The sequence below is a fragment of the Stereum hirsutum genome (assembly GCF_000264905.1).
Source record: "Stereum hirsutum FP-91666 SS1 unplaced genomic scaffold STEHIscaffold_2, whole genome shotgun sequence".
Lineage (NCBI taxonomy): Eukaryota > Fungi > Basidiomycota > Agaricomycetes > Russulales > Stereaceae > Stereum > Stereum hirsutum.
The window spans coordinates 2,264,666-2,290,614 of NW_006763132.1; the positions used below are offsets into that span (position 1 = coordinate 2,264,666).

The window sequence follows — 25,949 nt, forward strand, 5'->3', positions numbered from 1 at the left end:
GGACGGCTCTCGGAGTCGGTCACGTTGGCGGGGCGCGTCGAGTCGCGTCGAGCTCGCCACGTGCGGTGCATGACGTCGGCGTCTACATTGCAGATTTAATCCGTCCTCCGTTGTCCGCCGCTGCTTAAATTTTCATAGCTTGCCCTTGCCCTCCATCGCCACGTCCCTCTACACAATATCCGCGTACATAGCCTTCTGTGCTCTCGGTTACTTATCCTTTCGTCTGTATTATCTACCCAAGAGGCCCCCCTTCGATATGGCCGCTAGCAAGGCTCCAGAGTCGAGCAAGCATAAAATGAGGATCGCCGTGCTCACATCAGGAGGCGACAGTGCCGGGATGAACGCCGTCGTCCGTGCCGTCGTCAAGGGCGCTATCCTAAAGTGAGTATGGACATCCCCTTCTCATCAGGCTTCATTTTCTGAATATAAATCTGTAAATTTATCGCGATGTTCCGATGGTGATATAGGGGCTGCGATGCCTTCGTCGTTCGTGAAGGCTACGAAGGTCTCGTCCTTGGAAATGCCGATGAGGCCTACGTTCCCCACGCAGAACTCGACACGACCGCGCCTGCCGAGGTCCGAGACCCATCTTTCATCCAAAATCTTCGTTTCGGAGACGGTGAGTTGCTCAGAGATGGTACGGGAGATTACCCGGGAGGAAGGAGTTTGAAGGGGAGGTATATCGTTCGTGTCGGGTGGGATGATGTTCGTGGTTGGTTCGCCGAGGTACGTTGTACGATTCATCTGTGTTTCGTTGGAGCGAAGTTCTGAATAGACAAGTCCAGGGTGGCACCTTGATTGGAACGGCTCGCTCTGCTGCGTTCAGGACTCCAGAAGGTCGTCTCACGGCTGCCTATAACCTCATCAAGGAAGGCATCGACGCTATCTGCGTTTGTGGAGGAGATGGTTCCCTCACCGGTGCTGACGTTTTCCGCGCCGAATGGCCCAAACTGATCAAAACCCTACGTGCTGAAGGTGTGTTCATCCCTCTCATAAGCATCGTTGTATAGTTTTTGACATAAAACACATTTTTGATAGGAAGGATCACCGATGAACAGCTCAACCGCTTTGGCCATCTGAAGATCGTCGGTCTCGTCGGTTCCATCGACAACGACATGTGCATGACCGATCTCACAATCGGTGCCCCGACCGCGCTGCAAAGAATTTGCGAAGCCATCGACAATATCAATTCAACCGCTATCTCTCACTCTCGTGCATTCGTACTAGAGGTCATGGGTAGGCACTGTGGTTGGCTTGCCTTGCTGGCAGGTGTCAGGTACGGTCTACCTCCTTTTAGGATCTTCACGTCGTATGGTTTCAAGAAAGACAGAATCAGCTAGCTGACGATGATATATACTTATGCATGTTATAGTGGAGGTGCAGATTTCGTCTTCATCCCTGAATCTCCGCCAAAGGGCGAATCTTGGGAAGACGAGATGTGTGCGGTCATTCATCGCGTACGATCCAATTCCCTCCTACTCTTGGATTTTCTTGGCATCTAACGTTCACTCTCTGAAAAACTACAATGACAATAGCATCGTGAGGTCGGAAAGCGCAAGACCATCGTCATCGTCGCCGAAGGTGCCCACGACAGGCAACTCAACCCCATTCACTCCGATGCTGTCCGCAAAGTCCTCGCCGAGCGTCTCGGTCTCGATACCCGTGTGACGACTTTGGGCCACACTCAGCGTGGCGGTAGACCCTGTGCTTATGACCGTATCATGGTATGTTTGTTTTGAGGTCAATTTAGGTTGAACGCTGGAGGTTGACGGTCGTTCATGGTGTATAGCCCACTTTGCAAGGCTTGGACGCTGTCGACGCTTTGCTCGAGGCCACGCCGGACAAGCCCTCGTACATGATTGGTGTCCGCGAGAACAAGATTACTCGTGTGCCGTTGATGGAGGCTGTCGCAATGGTGAAGTGGTCTGCATACAATTCACCTAGGGAATATTACTCACCACTGCACAATATTCAGACCCAAGAAGTCACCAACGCGATCAAGGCGAAGGATTTCGACAAGGCTATGGCGCTTCGTGATCCCGAGTTCCAGGAAAGTCTGGAGGGCTTCTTCATCACGTCAATGCTCCCCGATAAGCCAGTCCTGCCTCCTGCCCAACGAATCCGTGTCGCTATTATGCAGTACGTTCATCAATATTTTATACCGCTCCACTCTTCTTACATCTCGTCGACAGCATGGGTGCCCCCGCAGGTGGTATGAATGCCGCCACCCGTACTGCCGTCCGATATTGTCTCCGCGAAGGACACACCCCTCTCGCCATCCACAATGGTTTCCGCGGCCTTCTCGACGACAACCTCCACGAACTCTCCTGGCTCGGCGTCGACGGCTGGATGTCCCGCGGTGGCTCCGAACTCGGAACGAACCGCACGCTGCCCGACGTCGACCTCGGCGCCGTCGCCTCCAAATTCCAACAACACAACATCCAAGCGCTCATCATGATCGGCGGCTTCGAGGCCTTCTCTGCGCTGTTGATATTGGAGAACGGGAGGAAGTATTATCCTGCGTTCCATGTGCCGATGGTGCATCTACCGGCGACGATCAGTAATAATGTGCCGATGACGGAGTTTAGTCTTGGGAGCGATACGAGTTTGAATGCGCTGGTGGATGCGTGCGATGCGATTAAGCAGAGTGCATCGGCTAGTAGGAATAGGGTTTTCGTGGTCGAGACGCAGGGTGGGAAATGTGGGTATATTGCGACCATGGGTGCGCTCGCGGTCAGTCTCTTTCTGGCATCTTCTTCGATGGTCCATCTTTTTTGTGAAGTCGCTCATTATTTGGGGGTTGTATGTGGATAGGTCGGAGCGAGCATCGTTTACACGCCAGAGAACGGAATCGACCTCGCCACGTTGCAGGATGATGTCAAATGGCTCAAGACGCGGTACTCACTCGACTCGAAGGGAAAGAGCGAGGGTCGTGTCATACTTCGGTATGAACGTCTCCCCTCTTACAATATTCTCCAGTCGTGCCCTCGCTAATACTCACACCACCCTCCAGCAACGAAGCTTCTTCCTCCGTCTACAGCACGGAAGTGATCATGAAAATGCTCAAGGAAGAAGGCGGTTCCCTCTTCGACGCCCGCTCAGCTTCACTCGGACATACACTCCAAGGCGGAATCCCCTCTCCACTCGACCGTGCTCGTGCCGTCCGTCTCTCCCTCAAATGCATGTCCTTCATCGAGAAACAATGGAACGAACTCCAAGCGATGCCGGCGAAGGCGAGACACGCGAAGAGCGACAGCGCGGCGGTGATCACTATACAGGGGAGCGCGGTGAAGTGGGTTCCGGTGCAGGAGATGGTGGAGCATGCGGATATGAAGAATAGGAGGGGAGTGCATGCGTGGTGGGAGGGGACGAAGGTGTTGGTGGAGAGTTTGGTGGCGAGGCCGCAGTTGATTTGAGCGCTGGATCTTTCTTTGGTCTTTTGGTCTTCAAAGGGTTCCGAGAGAAGGAAATGGGATGGGAAAGAAGTAATGCATAGAATCGTCCCTCCGAATGGGTATAGAGTATGTTGAAAGAATCTGGTCTCTGCATAGCTATAGTACCGACGGCCATAGAAATTGTAGCGTACTACATAACTACTCAGTGTTGTTCCCCTTTTGTAATCCACGTATTTATTGCTCGCCGCTACAACCTAGAACAGCTGTTGAGTAGAGTTTGTTGTCATTTTTTCGTCTATTCGCCTGCTGTGAGTCGTCTAAGTTTCTTTCCTGTCCGGATCCGGATCTAAGTACACACACCGTTCTTGTCCGAGTCCGTTGGTTACCTGTCTGACCTGTTCACGAAGTTCTTGAACGAAGTGCAAGCATCAATCGCCAGGAAAAGCGTTATTGCTTCGGCGCTTCACATATCTCGTCATACTGTCCTTCGCAGGTTCCGAGCGCTCCATTTCCATGACTAACTGACCATTCGGGTTTCGCTGGTCTCCTTGCTCCTAACTTCCAAGTGCCTCGATACCCGAGCTGTATATCCTCGTCTCATACTTGTATAAGCTCAACTGTGACTGCTCCTCACCGCTCACCCTGGTATCCTCCCCCAATCTTTTCTGGGCTTCCAACTACTATTCGACAAGTTTGCTTCCCTCTCGAGTTCTGGGTCTAATTCCTTGCCAGGTTGTACATCCTTGTGAGCTGACCTTTCTCATTATGTTAACGAACACGATCTGGTGTAGCTAGGAGTCGTTGCTGGGTTTGAACCCTTTCCTATCCTGCACTACCCCTACTAATCGCAGTCGCTTTGACTGGGCCATAATAGCAGCGGGCGTCTAATTTAGATCATGGCTCCTGCCACTCGTCTTGCTGCTCTCGCTGCTCTGCTGGTAAGTACAGACCCATACTTCTCCAACTGATAAATTATCTCAGATATCAAATGCACCTGATGTACAGGGATTCTTTGTGTGGCGTAACGGACACTCCGTCAAGTTCCTCTTCCAAAGCAATGATCTTCCGATCGCCTACTTTTCCGGCGGATCTCATGAAACTGGGTGCTCAATCGTCAAGGATGAAGTACGGAACGAGCTCAGGTACTGCGAAGACGAGACGTTTTGGGACCTCGTGAATCCCCTATCTGGAACATTGGAGGACAGACTCTTGATCCTCAGTTGTGATCCGGGGAGAAAACAGTGGAACACTGTCATGGGTCCGTTGAAGAATCCGGACCCGCATGGCGCACTTTGGGTGTATCCCACGCGCAGTGCTCGTGTATCCGAGTCTAAACCCAGGAAAATCGAGTTCAAAGGATACCCTGATGGTCATGACTTTCATCCGTTGGGGGTAGAGGTCTACCCTGCGACTTCACCGAAAGACGAATCGTACATGTACGTGGTCAATCATGGGCGAGCGAAGACGACGATCGAGCAGTTCACCATGTCGTGGTCGGATCCCACCGTCGCCACACACGTCCGCACGCTATCCTCGCCCCACTTCGTCTCCCCGAACAGCATCGCACTCACCTCACCGACATCATTCTACGTGACGAACGACCATTACTTCACTCGAAGACTTCCCGGCTTCCTCGGGAAGACGCTTCCACTGATCGAGACGGTCCTCGGACTTCCACTTTCCTGGGTCGCTCATGTCTCAATCATCGGAACAGCTGAAGACTCGGCCTTCACCGTCGAACACAAAGTCGCAGCGAGCAACCTCGCATTCGCTAATGGTATCTCTATATCTTCCTCAGGCTCTACAGTCGCCGTCGCCACCACCGCTCTGGGTGAAGTCCTACTTTACACCCGCGACGTCGCCACGAACGGCCTAACCTACTCCTCCCGGATCCCTGTCCCATTCTACCCCGACAATGTCGCATTCTCGCATTCTCACTCTCGGACTCCAGCTGGAGCAGAAGACGTACCCATTATAACGGGACATCCGGACTTTCCGGCTCTTATCAGAGTGGCGGAAAGCGTTACAGGCGCCGTTGCGCCTTCCTGGGTTCTATCGCTCACCCCGACTCCTCAACCCGAGATCATATTGCCCTCTTCTCCAGGGTCAATCGTGGCGCCGAAAGAGTATGATATGGAGGCGCCGTTGTCGGCGAGTAAAAAGGCGAGGGGAGTGAGCAGTCATGTAGCGAGGACGATGTATCAAAGCAACGGAACAGGATTTAGTGGGAGTACGACAGGGCTATGGGACGCGTTGGCGGATGGGGATGGGAAGACAAAGGTGAAAGGGAAGTTGTATGTGACAGGGCTCTATCATGAGGGATTTATGATTTGTGTTGAGACTTAGTGCATTGGGTCTGAAGGCTTGGTCTGGATCATTGTTCGCCAGGTCCTATGAAGTATCTTTGTGTCTGTTCCGCGCATTTCCTATCTATCTTCTGTTATCTACCTGTACAATTTTTTGCCTCCAGTACGAAGTATTTATGACAACGTAGGGATACGGGCAAGGAAGTATCCGTAGTATGGACATTTGCGCGTGCATTCAGACTTTGATTTCGCTCGCATTTTGACATAAGTGGTCCACGAGAGCGTGGATAAAGGAGAGTTGAGCACAAACACAACGAGCGTACAAACTGGAGCGCCCCCGAAAATCTATATTCTATACGCAAAATGTAAGAAGACCCCTCTCAGTCTACCCTCCTCTGGGCCTTCGGAATCAAAGCCCACAACCCCACCATCAGGATCATCATAGATATCAACCTACATCCAAAACGTATCCATACATCGAGGTCAGCAATTAGGTGGACCACGGCATCGGACTGGGGATAGTATTTGTACTCACAACGGCTGCAGCGAGACTATTCCATACTTCGCCGCCAACAAACCTGTAACGAAGGGCAACGCCGCACTACCAGCCTGCCCAATGCCCACAATCCATCCCAAAGAGCCTGTGAGCAACCAGCGCGGGAGGACGTCCTTGGCGTAGTTTACAAGGATGGGATACATGGGGCCCAAGAGCACACCGATTAAGGAGACCGCTACGGCGTTTTCTATCAAAGAAGGAACGGCCCACACAGTTGCTTCGAGTCTAGAGCAGCGCAATAACGGTAGAAGGATGGATGAGAGGGGAATACAAAGCTTCGCATGAATTATATAGAAACGTACGCGATACAGATGACTGAGTAGATGAAGAGAGCGCGGCGTTCCCCAATCTGGATAGGGTGTGAGGGGTTATTCGTAACAAGCGAGTTCTCCACTGGCTTACCTTCTGGTTGATCCAGACTAGGCCCAATCTTCCAGCCGCCAAGCCTAGATACCACCTCAATTCAGTCACTGTGCTATTACATTTAATAGCGTAGGAGACCTACCTCCAAAGAATCCAGAGGAAATGTAGCCGGCATTTGGTCCACCCTGACGCTCGCGGATGATGAACGTGACAATCCAACCTGGCCATGGGTGGTAATGAGTCCTAATGCTTGCAATCCGAACTCCTAAGGCTGCGACCGACCTCCCACGGTGACCTCTACCCCAATGTAGATGATACTGAACATGGCCATATAATGGACGATCCTGGACGTGAAGATCTGCTTGAACTTGCTTTCGCGGGCGACTCCAGCTTGGACCACCTGGACCTCCCCGGGTTCCTCGCCTTCCTCGACCAACACCTCTGTATAAAAGGCCAAGAGACTGTTATTCAGCACGCCTATGATAATGAGGTGTCAGTATCAAACATGAAACCGACCATCGAGTAGTCTGCCCCGGAAGACGGCCACCAACACAAGAATATTCAAGATGGCGAATCCCAGAGAGATGATAAAGTGGTAGGACCAGTGGGTCGCGGTTGAGAAATAAGTAGAAGCGAGAGGAGCTGTGAAAGCGCCGATACCTACACAGGACGCCGTCGAAGGTCAATACACTTAGAAAGAAAAGCTTGTCAGGAGATTGAGGATGACCACAACATACCATAAGATCCATGCAGAAGCCCGAGCTTTTTCGCCGTGTTTTTCTTCAGACTCCCAGCATAACCATTCATACCAGCATTCTGGGATGGTATCAGTCCCCACCGTCGAGACGAAGAAGACGACGGCTGAGGCGAACCTGAATGGCGACACCAAATCCTGCGAGGAAGTAGGCGACGACCCTTACGGCAAATGGGCCTTCCGGAATTTGCATGGCGTAGGTGATAGCTTGGGCAACGGCACCTAGGGTGAGAATACATCAGACCAATAGTTGGCGATTTCCATTTACGACACCACTCACCTAGGACCATGACCTTGTAAAGGCACCACGTATCAGCTCTCTGTTCATGTCAAACAAATTCTTCAACGACTCACCTTGCCAAATCCAAGCTTGTCGCTCAGATAGACGTTTGCTGTGGCACCGAAAATGAAACCCTACGATAGCATTGGTATAATCAACTTCCCGTCAAAACAAATGTGGGCCATCTCTACTTACAAAGCAGTTCACGACGAAGATCATGGACACCACCACGAAACCAATCTACATTGATCATGAAGAAAATGCTCCGGTCAGATATATCGACCGGTGCAGGACACAGCGGGAATGACGTGGGTCGCACGTTGTAGTACTCCTGAATTCGAGGCAGCAGTGGCCCAATGGTTCCATCGTTCCAACCGTTCAGGTAGAAACACCAAGCCAAGGCCACCATGTGAATCCTTCCATACTTCCTAAACCGAGCTCTCTGCGATGCCGAAGGCTGAGCACCTTCATCCTGTTCGTATGCTAACGAAGGTGCTCTAGGCGTGGTGGCGCCAGACTGGTCCTTGTCCGCATTGTTGATACCAACCTCTACATCTTCTTTGACAAAGTTTAGTTTTTCGGCTGGAGGACGATGGAAGTCTGTAAGTTCGTAAGCATGTTGCGAGGCATGCACTTGAGGCTCTATCGGGATGGAACCATGGGAGCTAGGGCCTTGACTGGCTGATTTAGGATGAGGACGAGAAAACGCAATCTCGGAGCGTCGACGGATGCGGGTGCTTGGGGCGGAGAGGAAAGGAGGAAGGTCATATGGGCTAGCCACAGATGGCTCGTCACAGTCAAGAGCAGAATCTCTGGGGGCCGATGCTTGAGTAGTACGAGGCCGCGAAGAAGGATGGTCTTCACCATCCGACTCGACGTCGCTGACGCGGGCTTCACTGACGTCCTGCTCTGCATGAGCCTGGAAACTACTATCCACAATACTCAAGATCGTAGCCATTGCAGACGAAGCTCTGAGATATGGTAGAGAAGAGGAGCGGGGTCAGCGATAGACGATGCGACTCTGATAGGGTGAAGAAGTTTTTATACCTTACAAAGCCCACTGGCACGATGCACAAAGTATGCCAGGGTATGGCCACATGAGGCTGGATTCGTTTACGTTCCCAATACTATCATGGTGGTTTATCTGTCCGGACGTGTTCTCCTGACATCGTCTATTGCCGGGCTCCAGGGAAGAAAGGCCGTGGGCGCTGTCTTTTACGTTGTGTTCCGCTACGATGGCCCAAGCTATCTATTGGCCAGAGACCATGCCCGGGAATCGGGGAGCCAGAACACAATGGTCGCGTATGTTAGAACGCTCTACCACTGCACAGACAGACTTGTGTTCCTTGTGAGGTTTTGCGATCCGCTAGAGACAGTCAAACGAAAGGTCATTTATGTAGTAATTAGAAAGCCCAGCGGTGCAGTGTGAAACACAAAAAAATACAGAAGACTCAGACCGCAACAGAACAAAGGTGTACATAGCTTCAGGCCAGGACATACGAAATGAAAATAGTTGTTCTCTCAAACTCTGCCGCAAGATTTCCGACGGAAGAGAGGCATTTTGGTCACTATCTCTATGCACTATAGGAGGGTGCTGATGGTCTGCAGAATGCGAGAAAGCATCAGCATGATGAATCAAACGTGTGCCAATCTGTCTGGTGTGGGTACAGATGGAGAAGACTGACCTTAGGGACGATTTGGGTCCTACTACGGCCTGTGTGTCTGTTAAGTTGATCTCAGACACAGAATCGATACATTCGGGCGTATGTGGGGCATACGACGACCGATGTGCTTCCAGCATTTCCCAAGGTATGGACTCATTGTCTGCAAGCCACAGCTGCTTCTGGTCAGCGTGAGCACGGGATGACCTCCTGTTCTGTCTCTCTATCACACCACACAACTCATCAGTTCGTTCTCAGCAGATGAACCAGAAAAAATATGTACCTGTAGCCTCAGGTGAGATCCATCGAAATGCTTCTAGGATGCTCAATCTGACCTGATCACGATGCCTTTTTGAGGACCAGTGCTTAATGTACCTGGGACTGTCCCGCGAGCCTAGTTGTTCAATCAAGCTCTGCCACTCGTCTGTAGCAAGCCGAACCACCTGCCCGTACTTGGACGCACGAAGAGTTTGTATTGCTCGCATGACTGTGGGGAGAGACCAACAAAGGCATGTACAACTTGGATGGTCATTGTGTGCTTTTGCCTTTCTTCCTTGGGGTAAGTACGAGGATATCGTTGAGTTCAATGGCAGATCAGATACATCAACCTTGTTCAGCAGACTGACAAGGTCACACCAAAGTTTTAGATATAATTCGCAGTCAGTGTGTGAAGCGCGGTGAGGCTTGGTGATCATGGTGGAGATCACTATTTCACCAATTTCCTTTAACCACCTAAAATTGAGACCAAAATTTGGAAAATCGTCGACATATGCGTTCGTAGAAATGAGCCCCTTTGAATTCTGTAAACCCCCGTGGGAGCTTGGGTACACTGGTAGACGTACACTCTGGACGAGGACGCACTGGGCACCCTTGATGAGATGACAAATAGGGATACCAACCCCGCGAAGTGGGTCGTCGATAAAGTGACAACAAAATATCATCAGTATATCGGACACTCCTTCCAGGCTCGGCATCATCGGGCGGGTGAAGATAGCCTCCACCTCCCGTGGCAAGCCCGTATCGAAACCGGGTCCAGGATCATCGAGCCTTGTTTGAAGTCTCGTTTTAAAACAATATTCGTGCAAGAGCTTCTCGAAAGGCCTCAAGTACCCTCGGTCATCGCGAGCAATGTCAGCATAATCCTGTCTAATTTTGGAAGAAATGATTCTGCATGACAGTTTCACCAGTGATACGTTCAGTGCGTATAAACGAGGAGCGAGAGCTGATCCTACGGACAATCCATAGCTATCAAGAGCTAGTAGTCCGATAACGGGTTGCATTTCATGGTGGGGATATCCTAAGAGCGAGGATACCAGCGACGGCGGACATAGCAAGTTTCGCATAGAATCCAAGAACGGAGAAGCCCAGAGAATATGAGAGCATGGTTCACCAGTCATCATCAAAGAGTATCGTTGAGCAGACGAAACCAGAAGTTCGAGCATAAGCATCACATTGTAATCGTCATATCCAAGACCTGGAGGTGAGAGCCATTATAAGGTGTTCTGCGAAACGTTAGAGCAAGAGAAACGGAGGACTTACCTCGGTGGGACTTGGTCTGCTCAGAGATAAAACTTGCAGCCGTGACATTACACCTCATACTAGCTTCATGGGACAACATGTATAGAAGTGAGGAGATTCCATATCGTAGTCTGCTCTCGCGGACACCATTGCGATTGCGAGGTAAGATATCACTATGGTCACCGATAAGAGAAGGAAACGCTGCGACTGCTTGGTCTAATAAATCGTCATCATGTAACTGCTGGAGAGTGGCATGAAACGCAGCATATTCATGCGGTTCAAGTAAATTTTCCCAGCTGGAGTCATAAAAATCGAGTGGCGTTGGAGCTCCGCCAGGGCTCTGTCGGAGTTCGGTGAGGATCATGCCAGACTCTACAGCCGAACCGTCGCAAGAGCGCTTCGAGCGCCAAAAACAGAGGCCGTTGAGGTATTCAGTCATGGACGAGAGTAAGAGAGGGCCATAAACCACGATTAGTCGCGAGATGGTAGTCTGGAATGGTGAAAGCTCCGGATATGAACATCCATGGACAACCGTCCAGACAACGTAAGCACCAACGGAAACAGCAGACACAGATGACAGGACGCCTGCGACGAAGACAGCGTTGAACGGGCTGGAGAGCGGGATCGCGCTCGACAGCATGTTGTCGAGCAAACCTATCACGAAGAGGGTTACGGGCAGGATGAGCAGCTGGGGGAGCGAGTCGACGGCGGGTGCAAGTAGTCGTTTGGCTTCGTGCCAGCGACGATGAAGATCACCGAGTTTCTTGTAAGCTTGCTGGTATCGAGAACGCGTGAGCATGCTAACGTATCCTCGACACGTTACCGCGAGGGCAGCGATCGATATCTGTGATGATAGCTGTCAGTATGGTATATCCCACGAGGAAGTCGAAGTGTAGAATTGGCGCACGCTGATGACCAGGGCGATAGACCAGTACAGGTTCAGCCGGATGACGCTGGCCTCGGGTTTAAAAGGTGTGGGTTTTGCTATCTGAACCCGTGTTACATCGAGACCGCTGCCTGCAATGTAGATGTCTGTCAGATTTTGTAACAGTTCGTTAGTTCTGGAGCTCGGGTCCTGAGAAAGCCCCTCCAGCGATTGGACGAAGAAAGTCGTAACGATAGCAGAAAAGAGAGCGATCTGAAAGAATGAATGTCAGATAAACGAGGAGTACTCGATGGTGAAGTCGGAACCCACAAAGACGAGCAAGGTATCCAGGGCGCCGCGCCATCTGTCTACAGTCGGCTGTATGAGCTGCATATGCGCACGAAGGAGGGGCGACCAGGCGCTGGAACTGGTCGCTGGGACGGTTGGAATCGGTTGCTTTGAGACATCTTGTACGTATCATAAGATATCAAGTAGGGAAAAAGAAGAAAGAGATCCATACCAGCGTGTATCTGCCTCTCGAGCATCTGCTTGAGGACCTCTAAGCTTGCCGTCTGAGCCCCGGACCCTTTCTCTTGATTGATAAAGACCTTTTCGAGGAGCTCGGTCTGTTTCGTCAGCAAGCTCTCAATTCCAGCCAGCAACCTGTGCAGTAATTATCGTTCGTGAATAAGTGGACATATGATATGAAATGAGCAAAGTTTTGATGGCCAGGAGTTTAGAAGAAATACCTGTTTGACTCCGAATCTCCTGGGACAGCGACAAGGTCTACCTCGGGAGCCATTGTACCGCTAGTATTCCTCTGGTTAGCCTCGACCATGAGCAGGAAGCAGCTACACAGACGCAAAGAGGTGAGGGGAAAGGATAAGAGGAATTGCGCTGACAGTTCGGACGGGGTCACCAATCCCGCGGAGTGCAACAACTGATGTACTTGGGCTGACCCAATTCCCGGGCTCAGGTCTATCAATGTGGCGCGCCACAATGACTTGATCAACGGCGCTCACGAGGTCGCAACTTGCTGGCCCTTTCATTTCGAAGCTCTCGACCCAGTTTCTGACCCTTCAATTCAGCCCGTCGCCCATGGACGTTAGACACCCGCTTAGATACAATGACAAGAAACAAGACGAAAGCACAAAACGTAAACAGTCAAAAGGGAGAACGGCAAAACGACATCATTAAAAACATATCATCGAAGAAAGGGCATAGGACAATAAAACGTCAAAAAGAAAAGAAAAACATAAACGAGACCAAAGGGCTTAGAAACGGAAGGGGAGATTCGCCCGCAGGGCGCACCGCCACAATCTGTGGGAGGAGCAGAATGTGCCGGATAGCTCGGTGCGGGGAGGACGGTGGATGTACATAGTTTAAAGGGTAAGGGTTCAAATAGCTGGATAGATAGAAGGTGAATAGGCATGTATGTGGTAAAGTCGTCAGAAGAAAGAAGGAGTATAGTCGTTAGACGTAGAAAGAAGAAGGTAAGGGTGCTCAATCCGACAATAACATACAGACACAGACGAAGGAAATTCGACAAGGACGCTGAAAAGGTAGCAGTGGCTGATAATATAGCTCCAGGTGGCAGGGAACGATACAGCGTGTGGATCAGGTGACGCTGTATTCGTTCCGTGCGGTGAGCAGTATAGAATCACCAAGACAAAACTAGACGGGCCGGACACGGGACACAAGATATCGGCGGAGACGGAGAAAAGGCGATAAACGCAGAACCCAGATAGAGATGGTGCAGCAGCTGACAGCAAACAAGGACAGCGATATGAGGACGGCGTTTAGGATAGACATGGTGCGACTGAACAGTAGTTGGCAGGCCTTAGAACCAGGGGTTCGGGACAAAGGCTCTGCGGGAACGTGAGAACCAGAGAAGATTAGGAACATCACCCGAAGACGTATGAAGATTGCACTCACAAGAGGCCAAAGACCGTAGCGAAAGCCGCTGTGCCCCAAACAGCCGATCTCCTCTCTGGGGTCATCTCAATGAACCTCGAAACCCTCCTGTTCGACGCGATCGCCCTTTCTTCCGTCTCCGGCTCCTTGAAGTCGAACTTCAACGGCGCCTCCACCTCGTCCCTGCCTCTCTTAGTGGCACCACTCGCCTCAGCCGACGGCGCCTCGTCCTGATTCTCCGTCACCTGCAGCCTTTGTTGCTCGTCCCTTTGTTTCTTCAGATTGGCGATGAGCTCGCGCTGCTCCGCGATGTCCTGTTCGGGATCCGGGCCGGGAACATCCGGAACGTCTTCGTCCACCGCGGTCTCGTCTGAACCGCCTGAGGTGGTCGGGTCGATGGCAGTGCTGCGAGTCGCCTTGAGAGGCGATTTGGCCGGCTTCGCGACAAGTGTCTTAGGGAGGGGCGGCTGAGCGGGGCTGGCGGTACGACCTGAGCGACGGGGCGAGGCCACTGAAGAAGCGGTCGTGTTGCGCTGCGCGGGCGTAGCAGCAGGAGAAGCCTCTCTTCGCACCCTCTTCGCGGGAGTGGGTCCGGGCCCAAACGAAGGCGCGGGGGTCGGCAACTGTTGTTTGACGCCCTTGGGAGTACCTTCGGGATTGGTCATGCTAATGTTTCCTTGAGCCCTTGAAGACTTCCGGTACTCTACGGCCGGGTCGGGCATGGCGTCTGTGAGCGGTTCGAGGATGGGAGTCAGGCCGTACGCCTCTCCGATGGTGAGGGAGACCACAGGGCTGACCCAGGTTCCGGCGAAGCGAGCCTTTCCGGAGCGGTTGGTCCCTGCAGTCTCGAAGTTGGCTTTGGCCCACGCCGCCTCTGCCTTTTCGGCTTCGTCGCTGGCGGTGGGGAACGCTGCGCGGAACATGGTGGTAAGGGATACGGCACCGGTGTCGAGGCGACGGAGAATGAAGGCATGGCCTTGGGGCTAAGAGTTATTTGTTAGCTGTGGTTGGTGAAGATGGATGAGACGGATTGAAGTCGTACTGTTTGAACCTTCATGCGTGCAACCTATAAGAATGGAGACGTTGTTAATGAGGATCGCGATCACGCGCAAAAGAAGCTAGATAAACGCACGATCGTCCTCTGATCATCTCTGACTATCTCTTGAAACTTTACGGATGGGACATTTAGGGGATTGACTGCAAAATACAACGAAATGAGCGGACTGTAATTCAACACAGATGTAACTAGGCTACGAACGTGATCTAATGTAGGGATTGAGATGTTCGAGAGGCAGCGGTGGGCGTGGGCTGCAATTCTCAATGGACTGGTAAGTCGGGGGACGGGACGGCATAGTGTATGAGCGTGCGTGCAGGATGTCAGCGGCGGGATGGGGTGAGCGGGCGAAGGCGAGGGCGAGGCCAGCGCGTGTTCGACCATCCCCACCGCCGTCAACCTTTCCCACGCTCGGCAGCCTCTCCGTTGACTCGCACGTGCTCACTGCGTACTACGCCACATAGTTTACTCGCCACCGTCTTTGACAGACAGATAGATTCCAGATAGAACCAAGATGATACAAATATACCAAAGCAGGGAGACCATGAAGTCAAGATAAACGTATACAAAGAACTGAACCAAGGGACCACGTCAAGAAAAATAAGACAAGATACGGTAAGATAAAGGAAATAGGCTGGCCAAACAACGAAACGCAAAAGAATCTACGACCGTCCAAACACAGATGCACTCGGTTTCCGTGAGCCAGATGGCATTCTGGACGTTGGTCCTGATCCCTTGATAGGCGAAATATTGACAGCATTCCAGTCAAGCTTGTTGGCGCCACTGCTATCGCCAGCTGGCTCCTGCAATCACAGGGATCGAAGATCAGCAACAGATCGGACAAGCAGTCAAGTGCAAAAAGACACACCCCAAACTTGATAGACTCCCAATCAAACGAAGTTATTGCGTTCAACTTCCTCATCTTCTTCTTCTTCTTCGGCACAGACACCACAGCCTCTTCGTCGCTCTCCACGGGTGCCACAGCTGCTGGCTTCGCTGGCCGCCCTCTCTTCTTCGGTGCTGGTGCAGGCTCCTCTGAAGCTTTCTTCTTCTTCGCCTTGGTCTTCCTGTCATCATCAGCTGGCTCGTCCGCTTTCCGCTTCCCTTTCTTATCCTTCTCCTTCTCTGTGGGTGTATCGACTGCTTTGGGTGACGAGTCTTTCTTCGCTGGTTGGGGTTTGGATTTAGGCTTGGATTTGGGTGGTGGTGTGGCTTCGGGCTCGGGTTCAGGGGAAATGTCATCGTCAGTCTCGGGTGATGGTTCGCGTGCGGGAGCTTTGCCTTTTCCCTTTCTCGTCGGCGACTTCGCTGGTGGGGCCTCCTCGATTTCGTCCTCCTCAGCGAGCTCCGTCTCAGGCTGACGCTTGGTTCGCGCTTTCGGTCGGGATGGTCGTGGTTCTTCTGAGACCGGAGGGGAGAGGAAGGCCGAGGGGTCGTCAAGATTTGAGCCTTTGGCGACCTTCTTGCTCTAAGTGGATTTGGTGTGAGTATGAGAGGATGTGAAGGAATGACTAGTCATATTTACCGAAGAGAGTTTGTCTTGGAGGTCGACGATCTGTTTCTGGGCTTTCTCGAGAGCTTTCTTCACTGCATCGGCCTCTTTCTTTTCCTTCTCTGCTTTCTCCTATTGAAAATAAATAATCAGAGCGAGACAATGGGAACAAACAAGGCAGACGACATACGACGTGTTCCGTCAATGCAGAGCTGAGTTTCTCAATCTGTTTCGCGGATTTATCTCCATCCTTACCTCCCTTCGCCACCTTCTCTTCCAATAGTGCCTCCAGCTCCTTGCATCTGCTCTCCACATCCGCTTTCTCTTGCTACATGCACAGAACAAATGATGCACGAGTGAGACCCCGTGATGATGACATATAGGAAGAAACACACCGCAAGATCTGCCACTGCCCTCTTCATCGCTTTCCTATCCTTCTTACTCTTCTCCGCGTCCTCCTGACCGTCTCTTAACTCCTCCACCTCCTTCTGCAAGGCCTTAACCTCACCCTCCAACTTTTCTCTCTTCTCCCTCTCCTTCGCCGCCTCCTTCGCCACCTTCTCGGCCTCCTTCCTCGCCTTCTCCGCTTCTTTGCCCTCCTCATTCCCTAGATTCTGCCATTTCTCGAGCTGGGACTTCACAGACGTGTAGTCCCGTTCGAGTTCGATGTGTCGGCGCTCAAGATCAGAGTGTTTGCGCTCAAGATCGTTGTATGAGGACTGAGAACCTTCGAGTTGGAGTTTGGTCTTTTCGAGGGTACGTTCGTACGATTGGGTTGATGACGCGAATTTGGACTGAAGGGCAGTGTGGTCTTTGCGGAGTTTAAATAGTTCGTCCTGTTGTTGTGCAATGAATATGGTCAATATAATGCCAACAGTGGACAGTATGCCGTCCAGCGGATAACACAGCGTGATGGAAAAGGCAAGTATGAGAGCCACGCACCTCGAATATCTCCTTGTCACCCCAGTACGTCGCAGCCTCTTCCCGCCAATTCTTACACTCAACCTCCAGCTCCTGCACTCTCGCGATCATAGCCCCAACCTCTTCCATATACCTATCCTTCACCCCGTCCAGCACCTCATCCTTCTCATCCACCTTTGCCTCCAACTCCACAACCTCCCCCCTCAACCGCGCGCTCTCAAACTCCGCCCTCATCCTCTCCACCTTCTCCTTCCTAACCTCCTCCTGCACCCTCATCCTCTCGCACCTCTCTGCTTCCAAAGTCCCCACATTGCGAAGCATAATGATCCGATGACATTCCTGTAACCTCTGCACCGCGCCTTCCCATTCTTTCCTCTGCCCGTCCAACTCCTTCTTCCTGACTTCCAACTCCTCCATCATCTTCTCCTTCTCCCCACTCATCTTCTCCCTCTCACTCCTCAGTCCACTGATCTCATTCCCCAACCTCTTCATCTCATCTTCCTTTATCCTCAACCTCGCCTGATACGTGCTCAACTCGCTCTGCAACCGACTCTCAGTAGCCTCGAGCGCATGGCTCTTCTTCACCAATTCATCGATATGAGACTGTTGAGACGCAGCGAGGGCTTCGTACGGTTTGCTCGCAGGGGCGGAACGAATGGGTTTCGGGGGTGGGAGTTTTCCTGCTGTTGTTGTTGAGTTATAGAGGGATGAGGTGGAGGCAGAAGGGAGGAAGTTTGAGCCAGAGCCGGAGGACGGGATTCTGGGTTTGGAGGGAGAGTTGAGGGTGGAGTTTGTGGCGGATGGGATTCGGGATTTGATGGGGGAGGTGGAGGGAGCACGACCGAAAGAGGGAGCGGGGAGGGTGTTGCTCGGTTGGGCGGTCGTTTGGGATGCTGGTGGTTGGGGTTTGGGAGGGGGGGTGCGGACGATCATGATGAGTTTGACTCAGGCGATAGATGTTACCGGGAGGGTGTGACGGGTGGTATGGGACTGAGAGGGTGAGTGAGCCACTTCACCACGGCTGAAGGCTAAACGGGGTATGGTAGGAACTAGAACTTGGTGAGTAGAGTGAATTAAATGCTAACAAGATGTATTTATTATAACGTACCTTGGGCACACAAGCTAAAGGGTATCCGTATGTGTAACCAGAAAACGATGAAAGACTCTCCCAAGTCGACGCCACTGTTTTGTCCAAGATGACCGCATCGATGTGCGAGTCAGTCCGGATATACTTTCAAAAACGGAGAAGCCATATAGATTTATGTGGCAGCAAAGGCTTACCTTGTGAGAGAGCTTGGGTACCTACTACTTAATAGAGGCAAGAAGAGATATAAGACGGAGACGAAGTCGAAAGGAAAGACGCAAACGGCGAAGGCGCGACGAACGAAGCGCGTCTAAATCATCACGTGACCCTGTCGTTTACCGACGACCACTTTGTGCACGAGAGGAGATGTTTTTCTTGTTTTCTACGTTGTTCTCGAGCTCAGTCTCGTTCTTCGCGTTAGTCCAAGGAGAAGACAAGTTTATGGATGGTGGTGTGTACTTATGATGGGCACCTACAGTCTGCTACTTATCTCATTGCTAGAGCAGCAGCACGTCGAGCAGATCATGGGTTTCTTGAATCTTCCTCGACGACTGAACAATTGCGCGGCACATATCATTTCAACGATATCAAGCAAAGCGGATATGGACGACGACAAGAACCGATTGTCATTGAAATAACGGCATTACAAAAAGTCTATAGCAAAGAGGAAGGAATTTCGCCACATCATGAAACTCCCATCTACGTAGGGTCTATGCATTGGGAGCGATTAAGGGGGCTTCTCGATCTGATCCACCACCTATTCACAAAGGATCAACACCGTTTCCAAGACTCAAAGACGAGCTGAACGCTGGCGTAGAGACGGGAGGTGTCGTGGTGGATGCAACGGTGAAGAAAAAAAGAGCCGCAGGAGCAGAATTTATAGGCGGCACAGTCCGGCGGAGTTTGAATGATCTTTGCCACGGCGCCACCGCTCGAATATTGGGGCGCGGTTCGCGTCCGTTGGGTTTCAGCTCGAAGTGCTTCTTGACTGCGTTCTTCCACCTTGGTTCTCTCTTTCACCTGCTTGATCTTGCTTGACGTTCTACACTCTCGTTTAGTCTCACTGCTAGGAGAGAGCTACGGTCCCTGCTTTTCGTACCTGGCTCGCCAAAGCTTCGTCACATGCTCAAGTTGACCCGCACTGCCGTCAACCACGAGAAATAATTATCCGGGATCTATTTTCCCCAAAGTGCTCCTTTTGCCATGTCCTTCTTCGTCAAGCTCCGAAATATTTTCTGTGGTGGCGCGAGCGCTCGTGACGCGAAAGATGTATACAGCAGCCAGCGCAGCATCTCCGCCACAGGTGCACTGTCCGACATGGACCTTGGACCGAATGGCAACTCGCAGACGAATCCTCTCATGGTTTGTCAATCTCGTACCAGATAGGGGAATTGTACTGATCGTTGCTGTTCGGTATACAGTTCCAGTTCTATACTTGGGACGCTATGCATCCGACCATGAGCTGGTGGGCGTATTTTGAGAGCGAGGTGCCACACCTCGCACAACTTGGAGTAACGCAAGTATGGCTACCGCCACCTAATAAAGCCACTCACAAGGTTGCGATCTACCTTGATGTCAACTCATACGGCGTACTGATATCGGTGTTCTATCTCGGTCAGCTGGGACAAGGCTATGATGCATACGATCTTGTAGGACCTTTCGTTCTGTCCCCTCGAACCTCGAAACGATGATAGCCTTGCACAGTGGGACCTCGGCGAGTTCGACCAAAAGGGCACTAAAGCCACGCGCTGGGGAACGAAAGAAGAGCTTCAGCAGGCCGTCTCGACTGCGAAAGCCCACGGCATCGACGTGATCATAGATGCTGTACTAAACGTATGTAACTACTCCTAACTCATCTCTTTCCGAGTCTGACCGAAAAGTAATGCTTCTCATTTTAGCATAAAATTGGAGCAGATCGGACAGAAGTGTTCAAAGCCGTTCCAGTGAACGAGAAGAACAGGCATCAAGAGGCTGGGCCACCGAGAGAGATCGAGGTTTGTGGCGCTATATGTTCTGCCATTTCGCAGGCAGAAACTGATACACCCTCAAGGGATGGACAGCTTACGATTTCAAAGGCCGTGGTGGCAAGGTGATTTATGACCATTGCATGCCATGTTCTCACCATCTCATTCTCTCTACAGTACAGCTCGATGCGCTGGACACATGAACATTTCACCGGCAAGTGAAAAACCACATCGTCACGACCATTCCAACTAATCATATCATTGAACATAGGCCTTGACTGGGATCACCGCTCCAAGAAAAATGCTATCTACCGTATCGCTCACAAGCCTTGGTCTCCCAACGTCGATCAGGAAAATGGGAACTACGATTATCTTCTGGGTATAGACGTGGGTATGCATTCTAAACCAACCTGTGAACTTGTAACTCAGCCGTAGCATCGTCGATGTGGATATAGATTGACCTGCAGCACCCTGAGGTGAAGGAGGACCTCAAGCGGTGGGGTACGTGGGTTCTAGACGTGAGTTATTGAATGTTTTCTATTGGAAGTGTGTGCGAGGTCGAGGCTGATATCGTGTTGCAGACTATTGGCGCGTCTGGTTTCCGTCTCGACGCGATCAAACATATGGACCATAAATTCTTGTTAGAGTGGGTACGTGGACACTCTTGAATGGTGGCCGATCCCTTCTTCGGCTTACCCCCTTGTTTCGACAGATTCATAGCGTGAGGAAACAACCGAACCGGTCGCGAACGTTTGCGGTCGGAGAGTACTGGTCCGGAGAGTAGGTTCACACTTCGTTGAACATCAGCTTTACTCCAAACATCAGCTCGTTGCTCATACGTCTTACAGTGGAAAGAGTCTTCTGAACTACGTGAAAAACTTCAAAGGACAGGTAACGTCCCATCTGCTACCGCCTCCATTCATATTCCACACTCTTACCCGATAACTTGTAGCTGTCATTCTTCGACGTACCATTACATTATCGGTTCCATGAAACGAGTAAGGCCGGAGCTACCTATGATCTTCGAACCATCATGAACGATACAGTCCTATGGCACCAACCACACGATGCTGTCACTTTCGTGGATAATCATGAGTATGTCCCCTCGCAGCCTGGATCACGAGGTCTAACGTACTAACATTAAATGTGTAGCTCGGTAATGGCTTTCCATGTACCTTTAATCCGGAAGGGAAAACGGTAGCTCATTGATGTATAGCAAATCGGACAAACTCTTGAGAGTTGGGTGAGTCCATGTTCTCACTACCATTAAGGAATTATCGTATTCGCTAATGATGTATGGACAGGTCTACAATGCTTTCAAGCTCCAAGCATACGCTCTAATCCTCCTCCGCGGTGAAGGGCACCCGTATGTTTTTCTGTCTTTTCTCTGCGGTCCACCACCGAACTGATCATCATCCCCATAGATGTGTATTCTACGGCGACCTCTACGCCAACAAAGAATGTGATACCTCCGCCATCGCCCCAATTCTCCGCAAACTCATGGGACTGCGTAAAGCGCATGCACACGGTCCCGTGAATGATTACTTCCACGACAGGAACTGTATCGGCTTCGTCAGAATGGGTGAGAAAGATCGTGCAGGGTGTGTGGTAGTCATCTCGAATGCGGATAAAGAAGGGAAAGCGCAGTACGTCTCTATCTCATTATCCGCGATACGAACAGACGCATGATAAACACTCATCGATTTCATGTAACCAGAAATGCTGCAGCGACACATACAATCCCGATGTTCGTTGGCAAAGTGCGTGATTTCCACTCTTCTTGTTTGCTGCACCTCACGCATTCTGTTGCCACCTTCAGCACAACGCCAAGAAGGTGTATACTGCCTCTCTTGGGTCCTCGGAACGAGTGCAGGTCTCTGCCAAAGGTTGGGCCCACTTTGCGTGTCCGCCGGGAGGCTTGCAAGTCTGGGTGCCTACCCTATAGAGCGTCGAACTCTGCACTAAGATTGGGATAGCAATCGACTGCTTTCATCACGTATATATGTATATATCCTATCGTCATATAATCGCCTCTGAACGCAAGCATATAGTACATTCCCTACAAAGCCCGCAGAATCAAACCTGATCAGGCCATGACTGTTCGGTGAATTCTATGGCCTGGCCGACAAGTCTCAAAAGACGCGGAAAGACACGGTGGTTCCCGTATCCGCTGAAGATCTTGTGGTCAGTATGGAGGGACGAGGTATTAGGACAGTAATAATACTCACGATAACAGTTGTTTTGCCCAGGACGTTCGTACTGAGTCCCTTCGACATATAACTGCAACCCCTGCCCCTTAAAGTCTTCGAGCACAGTCTTCACCATAATCTGCTCACGCCGACCATCTTGAACGTCTAACACAACCCTCCAAAAACAAGGGTTCAACCTCAGGACGCGCAAGTTCTGCCAAGCTGGACGGTTATAACGAATGATGCTGAAGAGAAATGGGGGAGTGTGCCGCGCGATGGTCAAGGGCTGCTGATGCGTATTGAGAAGGACTAGCTCTTCCAGCAGGGGCGGTGTTTGGCTTAGGGCCAGAGGCACTACCCACCCCTGACGATTGATATTCGCGAGAGCGAGATATTTTAGGTTTGGGACGGCTCCAAATATAAGGCGGTAGTCGTACATGCCAGGTATGGTGAGAGCCCGCAGGGTGGCAGAATGGCGCGTAAGGAAATCTAGGACCATCGCATCGTTGAGATGGATATTATGAGGGTGGTTATTAAGAGCACTAAACGTGTCGATTATAGGACACGATATGTTCCCCAGCAATGTTACGAGCGTGCCCCTCGACTTGCTATCAAGCCAAGATATCGAGAATGACCGGAGGTGTGGCATATTGACCCCAGGACGATACCCGGGATAATCACCATCGCCACGATTTTTGCGAAGAGTAATGGAGAGATTGACAAGTTTGCGACATTGCTCCAACACGTCCAAGACCGGTCCGCAGTTCACAAGCGAATGAAGACCGTTGTGAATAACTCCCTCGTCGATGGTGAGGTCCGTCAAGTATGACCAGGGGAGCGTGGTAGAAGGCAAAAGGGTCACCCCATCTTGTGTTGGAACAAGTTCTGGGAGTATCAAAGCCACCGAACGAATGGTCTGAGAAGATGCCGCAGACAAGAATGGTAATATGTCTGCAGAGCTCCATATGGAGTCAGTGCGTATCGTTAAGTTGCGAAGAACGCCTGAACATGCGAGTGGCGACCCGTGTCGAAAGGGAGAGGGTGTGTGGCGTATGTGGATGCTGAGGTCGCGTATACGTGCGGAGTGTTGCAACAGCGCCTGGAAATAAAGGCCACAGAACGCATCCGATACGTCTTCTTCCCGCGAGTTGTATAAACGCGAGGGACTGGTCAGAGAGATCGTGAGCGGTGCAGAACGGGACCGCTCTAACCAATGCTGGAAGAAGAAGAATGCTTGCGATCGTGATGATGGGTTGCATCCGATGTCCTCAGGGACTCGGACTTCGAGCCTATTCCATAGTAGAGGAGATGATGTAGCGACTTCACGCCAGCGATGGCATACGTGTGTCAAGAGCATCGGAAAGTCTTTCGGTCTCATACGGGGCAAGTCCTCGCACTTGAGAAGAATGAAGATCTCGAAGAGGATGTCAGCGGGACATCGAAGCGATGCAAAACCAGTCGAGTGAGTGAGTTCCATGCTAGAATAAAAAACCAATGTAGATTTATTTCGGGTCCAGAGAGCCTAAGCCCATGGTCAGAGACGTCAGACAAAGGGAGTCGGACGACATATTACTTACTGCTGACGTGGATGTGTTCTTGGGATAGTCGTTCGATCTTGGGATGCCTTTGAAGTCGAGGTCCAGGTAGAAAGGACTCGAAAGTCTTTTGACGTGATGACAGTGGTGTGTGTGACAGTTGAGCAGCAGCCTGCTGCCTGAGGGCCGGATATTTATGCTCGGTGCCTCCGGCTACTCCCGGTCCAGGAAGAGCTGTCCTTTGTGACTTACCCTCAAGCCGTCATTCACCGTCATTCAGTTCACCGCGCTTCATATTGGGTCGAGTTCTAAACATCCCTGGGCTCAACAAAATAAATCACTCACAGCCTGTACTGCTACTTAGATATCTCGTTTTGCGCTTGTGCTGTCGAAGCTCGGATACTCTACTACTTAGTCTATTGTCTTGTGTGCTGGCGACCCGGAACGTCAGATGCTGCTGCTCGACCATGCTCGGAGAATATCTAGACCATCCATATCATCTACCTTGACTCCCAGTAAAACTCTCTCATTGATACAACCTCGTCGACCTCGAGTAATTCGTCTTCTTCACACGAAGACAGACACACGCCCATTCAATGTCCTCTTCTTCGGCCGTGACGAGTTTTCATGCACTGTACTGAAACAGCTCCATCATGCCAAAGGTCGGTACAGTATCCTCCAAATCACTGTCTGGATTAAAGTGATTCCAATGTTGTAGATGACCAGATATTTGGCAAAGCTTGACTCTGGTGACACACCCGGACGAGTATGTCGGTCGGCGAAGGTCCCAACTTTCGGTTTGTGCGTACGAATGACTATCATCCTATGCAATCGTGGTAATAACCACTAAATTTATTCTTACTATGCGATGCTAGCGCCACTCAAGTCGCTGGGTGATGAACTAGGGCTTACTGTCGCCACCATCCCGCACCACAGACCAGACTTCAGGACCTGGAACGTATGACCTTTTCCCCCTCTCTTATCATAACCGCTCAATAATTAAATTTACTTGTGATTTAGCCTCCAGAACCCTTCACCGTCCCCTCTGGTGATCAGCTACCTTCGAACCACGTCCTCATTACCGCCTCCTTCGGACGCATCCTCCGAAAGTCCCTCCTGAACACATTTCATCCACATCGCCGTCTGAACGTCCATCCATCTTTGCTTCCCGCATATCGAGGGGCTGCGCCGATACAGCACGCATTGTTAAATGGAGAGAAGGAGACAGGGGTTTCTGTGATAAGTATGTTGGAGATGAAGGAGGGTATCGATACGGGAGATATCTGGGGAAGCAGGAAGATGGTAAGTAGCAGTGAGAGTAATATCATCCGAAGGGAGCCTGAAGACACTGTGAATTTATTCAGATGATACCGGAAGATGCGACATTCCAGTCACTTCGCGACTCTCTAGCTGTCGAAGGCGGGGATCTTCTGGTCTCTGTCCTTCGCGACATGCGTTTTGGAAAGGTACTCGACTGCATTCTTTCCCTTTGTCTATCCGCAAGCCATCCTGATCACTTTTATATGCTCTCCAGGCATCATCAACGGCGCAGTCATCATTGCTCTCTCCCGACTCGGAACCTCCAATTGCCCCACTCATCGCTCCTTCACAGTCCTTCATCTCCTTCACTGCCCAGACGGCGCAATCCATCCTCCGTCACTACCGTGCCATTTCTCACCACAAGCCACTCACAATATACACCAAAACTGGACGCTCAGTCCAACTGCACGACATCTCAGAGGCCTCCACCTCCGCATCTGCTTCCCCAGACGGACGAACTCAAGAACAACGCTGGAGACTACCACAGATCCCCGGGGCAGCGAAATACGTCCCGTACGAAGATGCGGTGTTAGTGAGGTGTAAAGACATGGAGCTGGTGAAGGTGAAGCAGTTGAAGACGCAGGATAGGAATTTGTTGGGAGCAAAGGCTTGGTGGAATGGAATTTTGCCGGAGTGGAGGGAGGGCGAGAGGAGGGATTATGTGATGTTTCTCAGTGAGGCAGAGCTCAGGCAACCTGATGATGTTACTGAAAAATAAACACTGACTCGGATTCGTGTTGAGCGTTGAATGATACACGGACTTGTGGTGGTATCTGGT

At 51.2% G+C, this 25,949-nt stretch overlaps 9 protein-coding genes across 9 annotated transcripts; 4 read left to right on the plus strand and 5 right to left on the minus strand.

The window, feature by feature from the left end:
* Nucleotides 1–295: 295 nt before the first annotated feature.
* Nucleotides 296–3,416, plus strand: STEHIDRAFT_49352 (6-phosphofructokinase; the record flags this gene model as incomplete). The annotated part of the gene is made up of 11 exons (XM_007299282.1): nt 296–381; nt 468–726; nt 786–979; nt 1,043–1,276; nt 1,373–1,457; nt 1,536–1,724; nt 1,790–1,915; nt 1,976–2,139; nt 2,193–2,733; nt 2,815–2,945; nt 3,014–3,416. The coding sequence occupies 11 exons, from the start codon at nt 296–298 to the stop codon at nt 3,414–3,416; spliced, it is 2,412 nt and encodes an 803-aa protein (XP_007299344.1).
* An 875-nt stretch (nt 3,417–4,291) lies between these two features.
* Nucleotides 4,292–5,741, plus strand: STEHIDRAFT_128208 (uncharacterized protein; the record flags this gene model as incomplete). The annotated part of the gene is made up of 2 exons (XM_007299967.1): nt 4,292–4,333; nt 4,401–5,741. 2 exons carry the CDS (start codon nt 4,292–4,294, stop codon nt 5,739–5,741), a joined length of 1,383 nt encoding a protein of 460 aa, XP_007300029.1.
* A 306-nt stretch (nt 5,742–6,047) lies between these two features.
* STEHIDRAFT_73090 (MFS general substrate transporter) lies at nt 6,048–8,342 on the minus strand. The gene is made up of 13 exons (XM_007299396.1): nt 7,974–8,342; nt 7,850–7,894; nt 7,729–7,788; nt 7,655–7,667; nt 7,493–7,596; nt 7,358–7,436; nt 7,137–7,280; nt 6,903–7,061; nt 6,763–6,840; nt 6,660–6,703; nt 6,560–6,606; nt 6,237–6,482; nt 6,048–6,154 (listed from the first exon to the last, which is right to left on the minus strand). The coding sequence occupies exons 1-13, from the start codon at nt 8,061–8,063 to the stop codon at nt 6,082–6,084; spliced, it is 1,182 nt and encodes a 393-aa protein (XP_007299458.1). The 5' UTR covers nt 8,064–8,342; the 3' UTR covers nt 6,048–6,081.
* A 3,350-nt stretch (nt 8,343–11,692) lies between these two features.
* STEHIDRAFT_50180 (uncharacterized protein) lies at nt 11,693–12,091 on the minus strand (the record flags this gene model as incomplete). The annotated part of the gene is made up of 2 exons (XM_007299343.1): nt 11,693–11,971; nt 12,029–12,091. The coding sequence occupies 2 exons, from the start codon at nt 12,089–12,091 to the stop codon at nt 11,693–11,695; spliced, it is 342 nt and encodes a 113-aa protein (XP_007299405.1).
* A 721-nt stretch (nt 12,092–12,812) lies between these two features.
* STEHIDRAFT_165619 (uncharacterized protein) lies at nt 12,813–15,005 on the minus strand. The gene is made up of 5 exons (XM_007299968.1): nt 14,871–15,005; nt 14,745–14,809; nt 14,655–14,678; nt 13,634–14,595; nt 12,813–13,566 (listed from the first exon to the last, which is right to left on the minus strand). The coding sequence occupies exons 1-5, from the start codon at nt 14,962–14,964 to the stop codon at nt 13,539–13,541; spliced, it is 1,173 nt and encodes a 390-aa protein (XP_007300030.1). The 5' UTR covers nt 14,965–15,005; the 3' UTR covers nt 12,813–13,538.
* Nucleotides 15,006–15,328: 323 nt separating this feature from the next.
* STEHIDRAFT_152923 (uncharacterized protein) lies at nt 15,329–18,012 on the minus strand (the record flags this gene model as incomplete). Its single annotated transcript, XM_007299969.1, has 6 exons — nt 15,329–15,469; nt 15,535–16,134; nt 16,192–16,290; nt 16,349–16,486; nt 16,554–16,994; nt 17,101–18,012. 6 exons carry the CDS (start codon nt 18,010–18,012, stop codon nt 15,329–15,331), a joined length of 2,331 nt encoding a protein of 776 aa, XP_007300031.1.
* A 1,400-nt stretch (nt 18,013–19,412) lies between these two features.
* On the plus strand, nt 19,413–22,167 carry STEHIDRAFT_144628 (glycoside hydrolase family 13 protein). Its single transcript, XM_007299970.1, has 18 exons — nt 19,413–19,525; nt 19,585–19,719; nt 19,783–19,812; nt 19,868–19,996; nt 20,062–20,157; nt 20,214–20,252; nt 20,305–20,341; nt 20,399–20,514; nt 20,583–20,645; nt 20,709–20,777; nt 20,840–20,907; nt 20,976–21,018; nt 21,080–21,226; nt 21,344–21,370; nt 21,432–21,493; nt 21,552–21,773; nt 21,845–21,887; nt 21,947–22,167. The coding sequence occupies exons 1-18, from the start codon at nt 19,481–19,483 to the stop codon at nt 22,070–22,072; spliced, it is 1,497 nt and encodes a 498-aa protein (XP_007300032.1). The 5' UTR covers nt 19,413–19,480; the 3' UTR covers nt 22,073–22,167.
* A 92-nt stretch (nt 22,168–22,259) lies between these two features.
* Nucleotides 22,260–23,793, minus strand: STEHIDRAFT_165621 (uncharacterized protein; the record flags this gene model as incomplete). The annotated part of the gene is made up of 2 exons (XM_007299971.1): nt 22,260–22,297; nt 22,356–23,793. 2 exons carry the CDS (start codon nt 23,791–23,793, stop codon nt 22,260–22,262), a joined length of 1,476 nt encoding a protein of 491 aa, XP_007300033.1.
* A 434-nt stretch (nt 23,794–24,227) lies between these two features.
* On the plus strand, nt 24,228–25,889 carry STEHIDRAFT_91323 (Formyltransferase; the record flags this gene model as incomplete). The annotated part of the gene is made up of 6 exons (XM_007299972.1): nt 24,228–24,513; nt 24,578–24,652; nt 24,727–24,809; nt 24,872–25,153; nt 25,216–25,317; nt 25,404–25,889. The coding sequence occupies exons 1-6, from the start codon at nt 24,303–24,305 to the stop codon at nt 25,887–25,889; spliced, it is 1,239 nt and encodes a 412-aa protein (XP_007300034.1). The 5' UTR covers nt 24,228–24,302.
* Between the last annotated feature and the right edge of the window lie 60 nt (nt 25,890–25,949).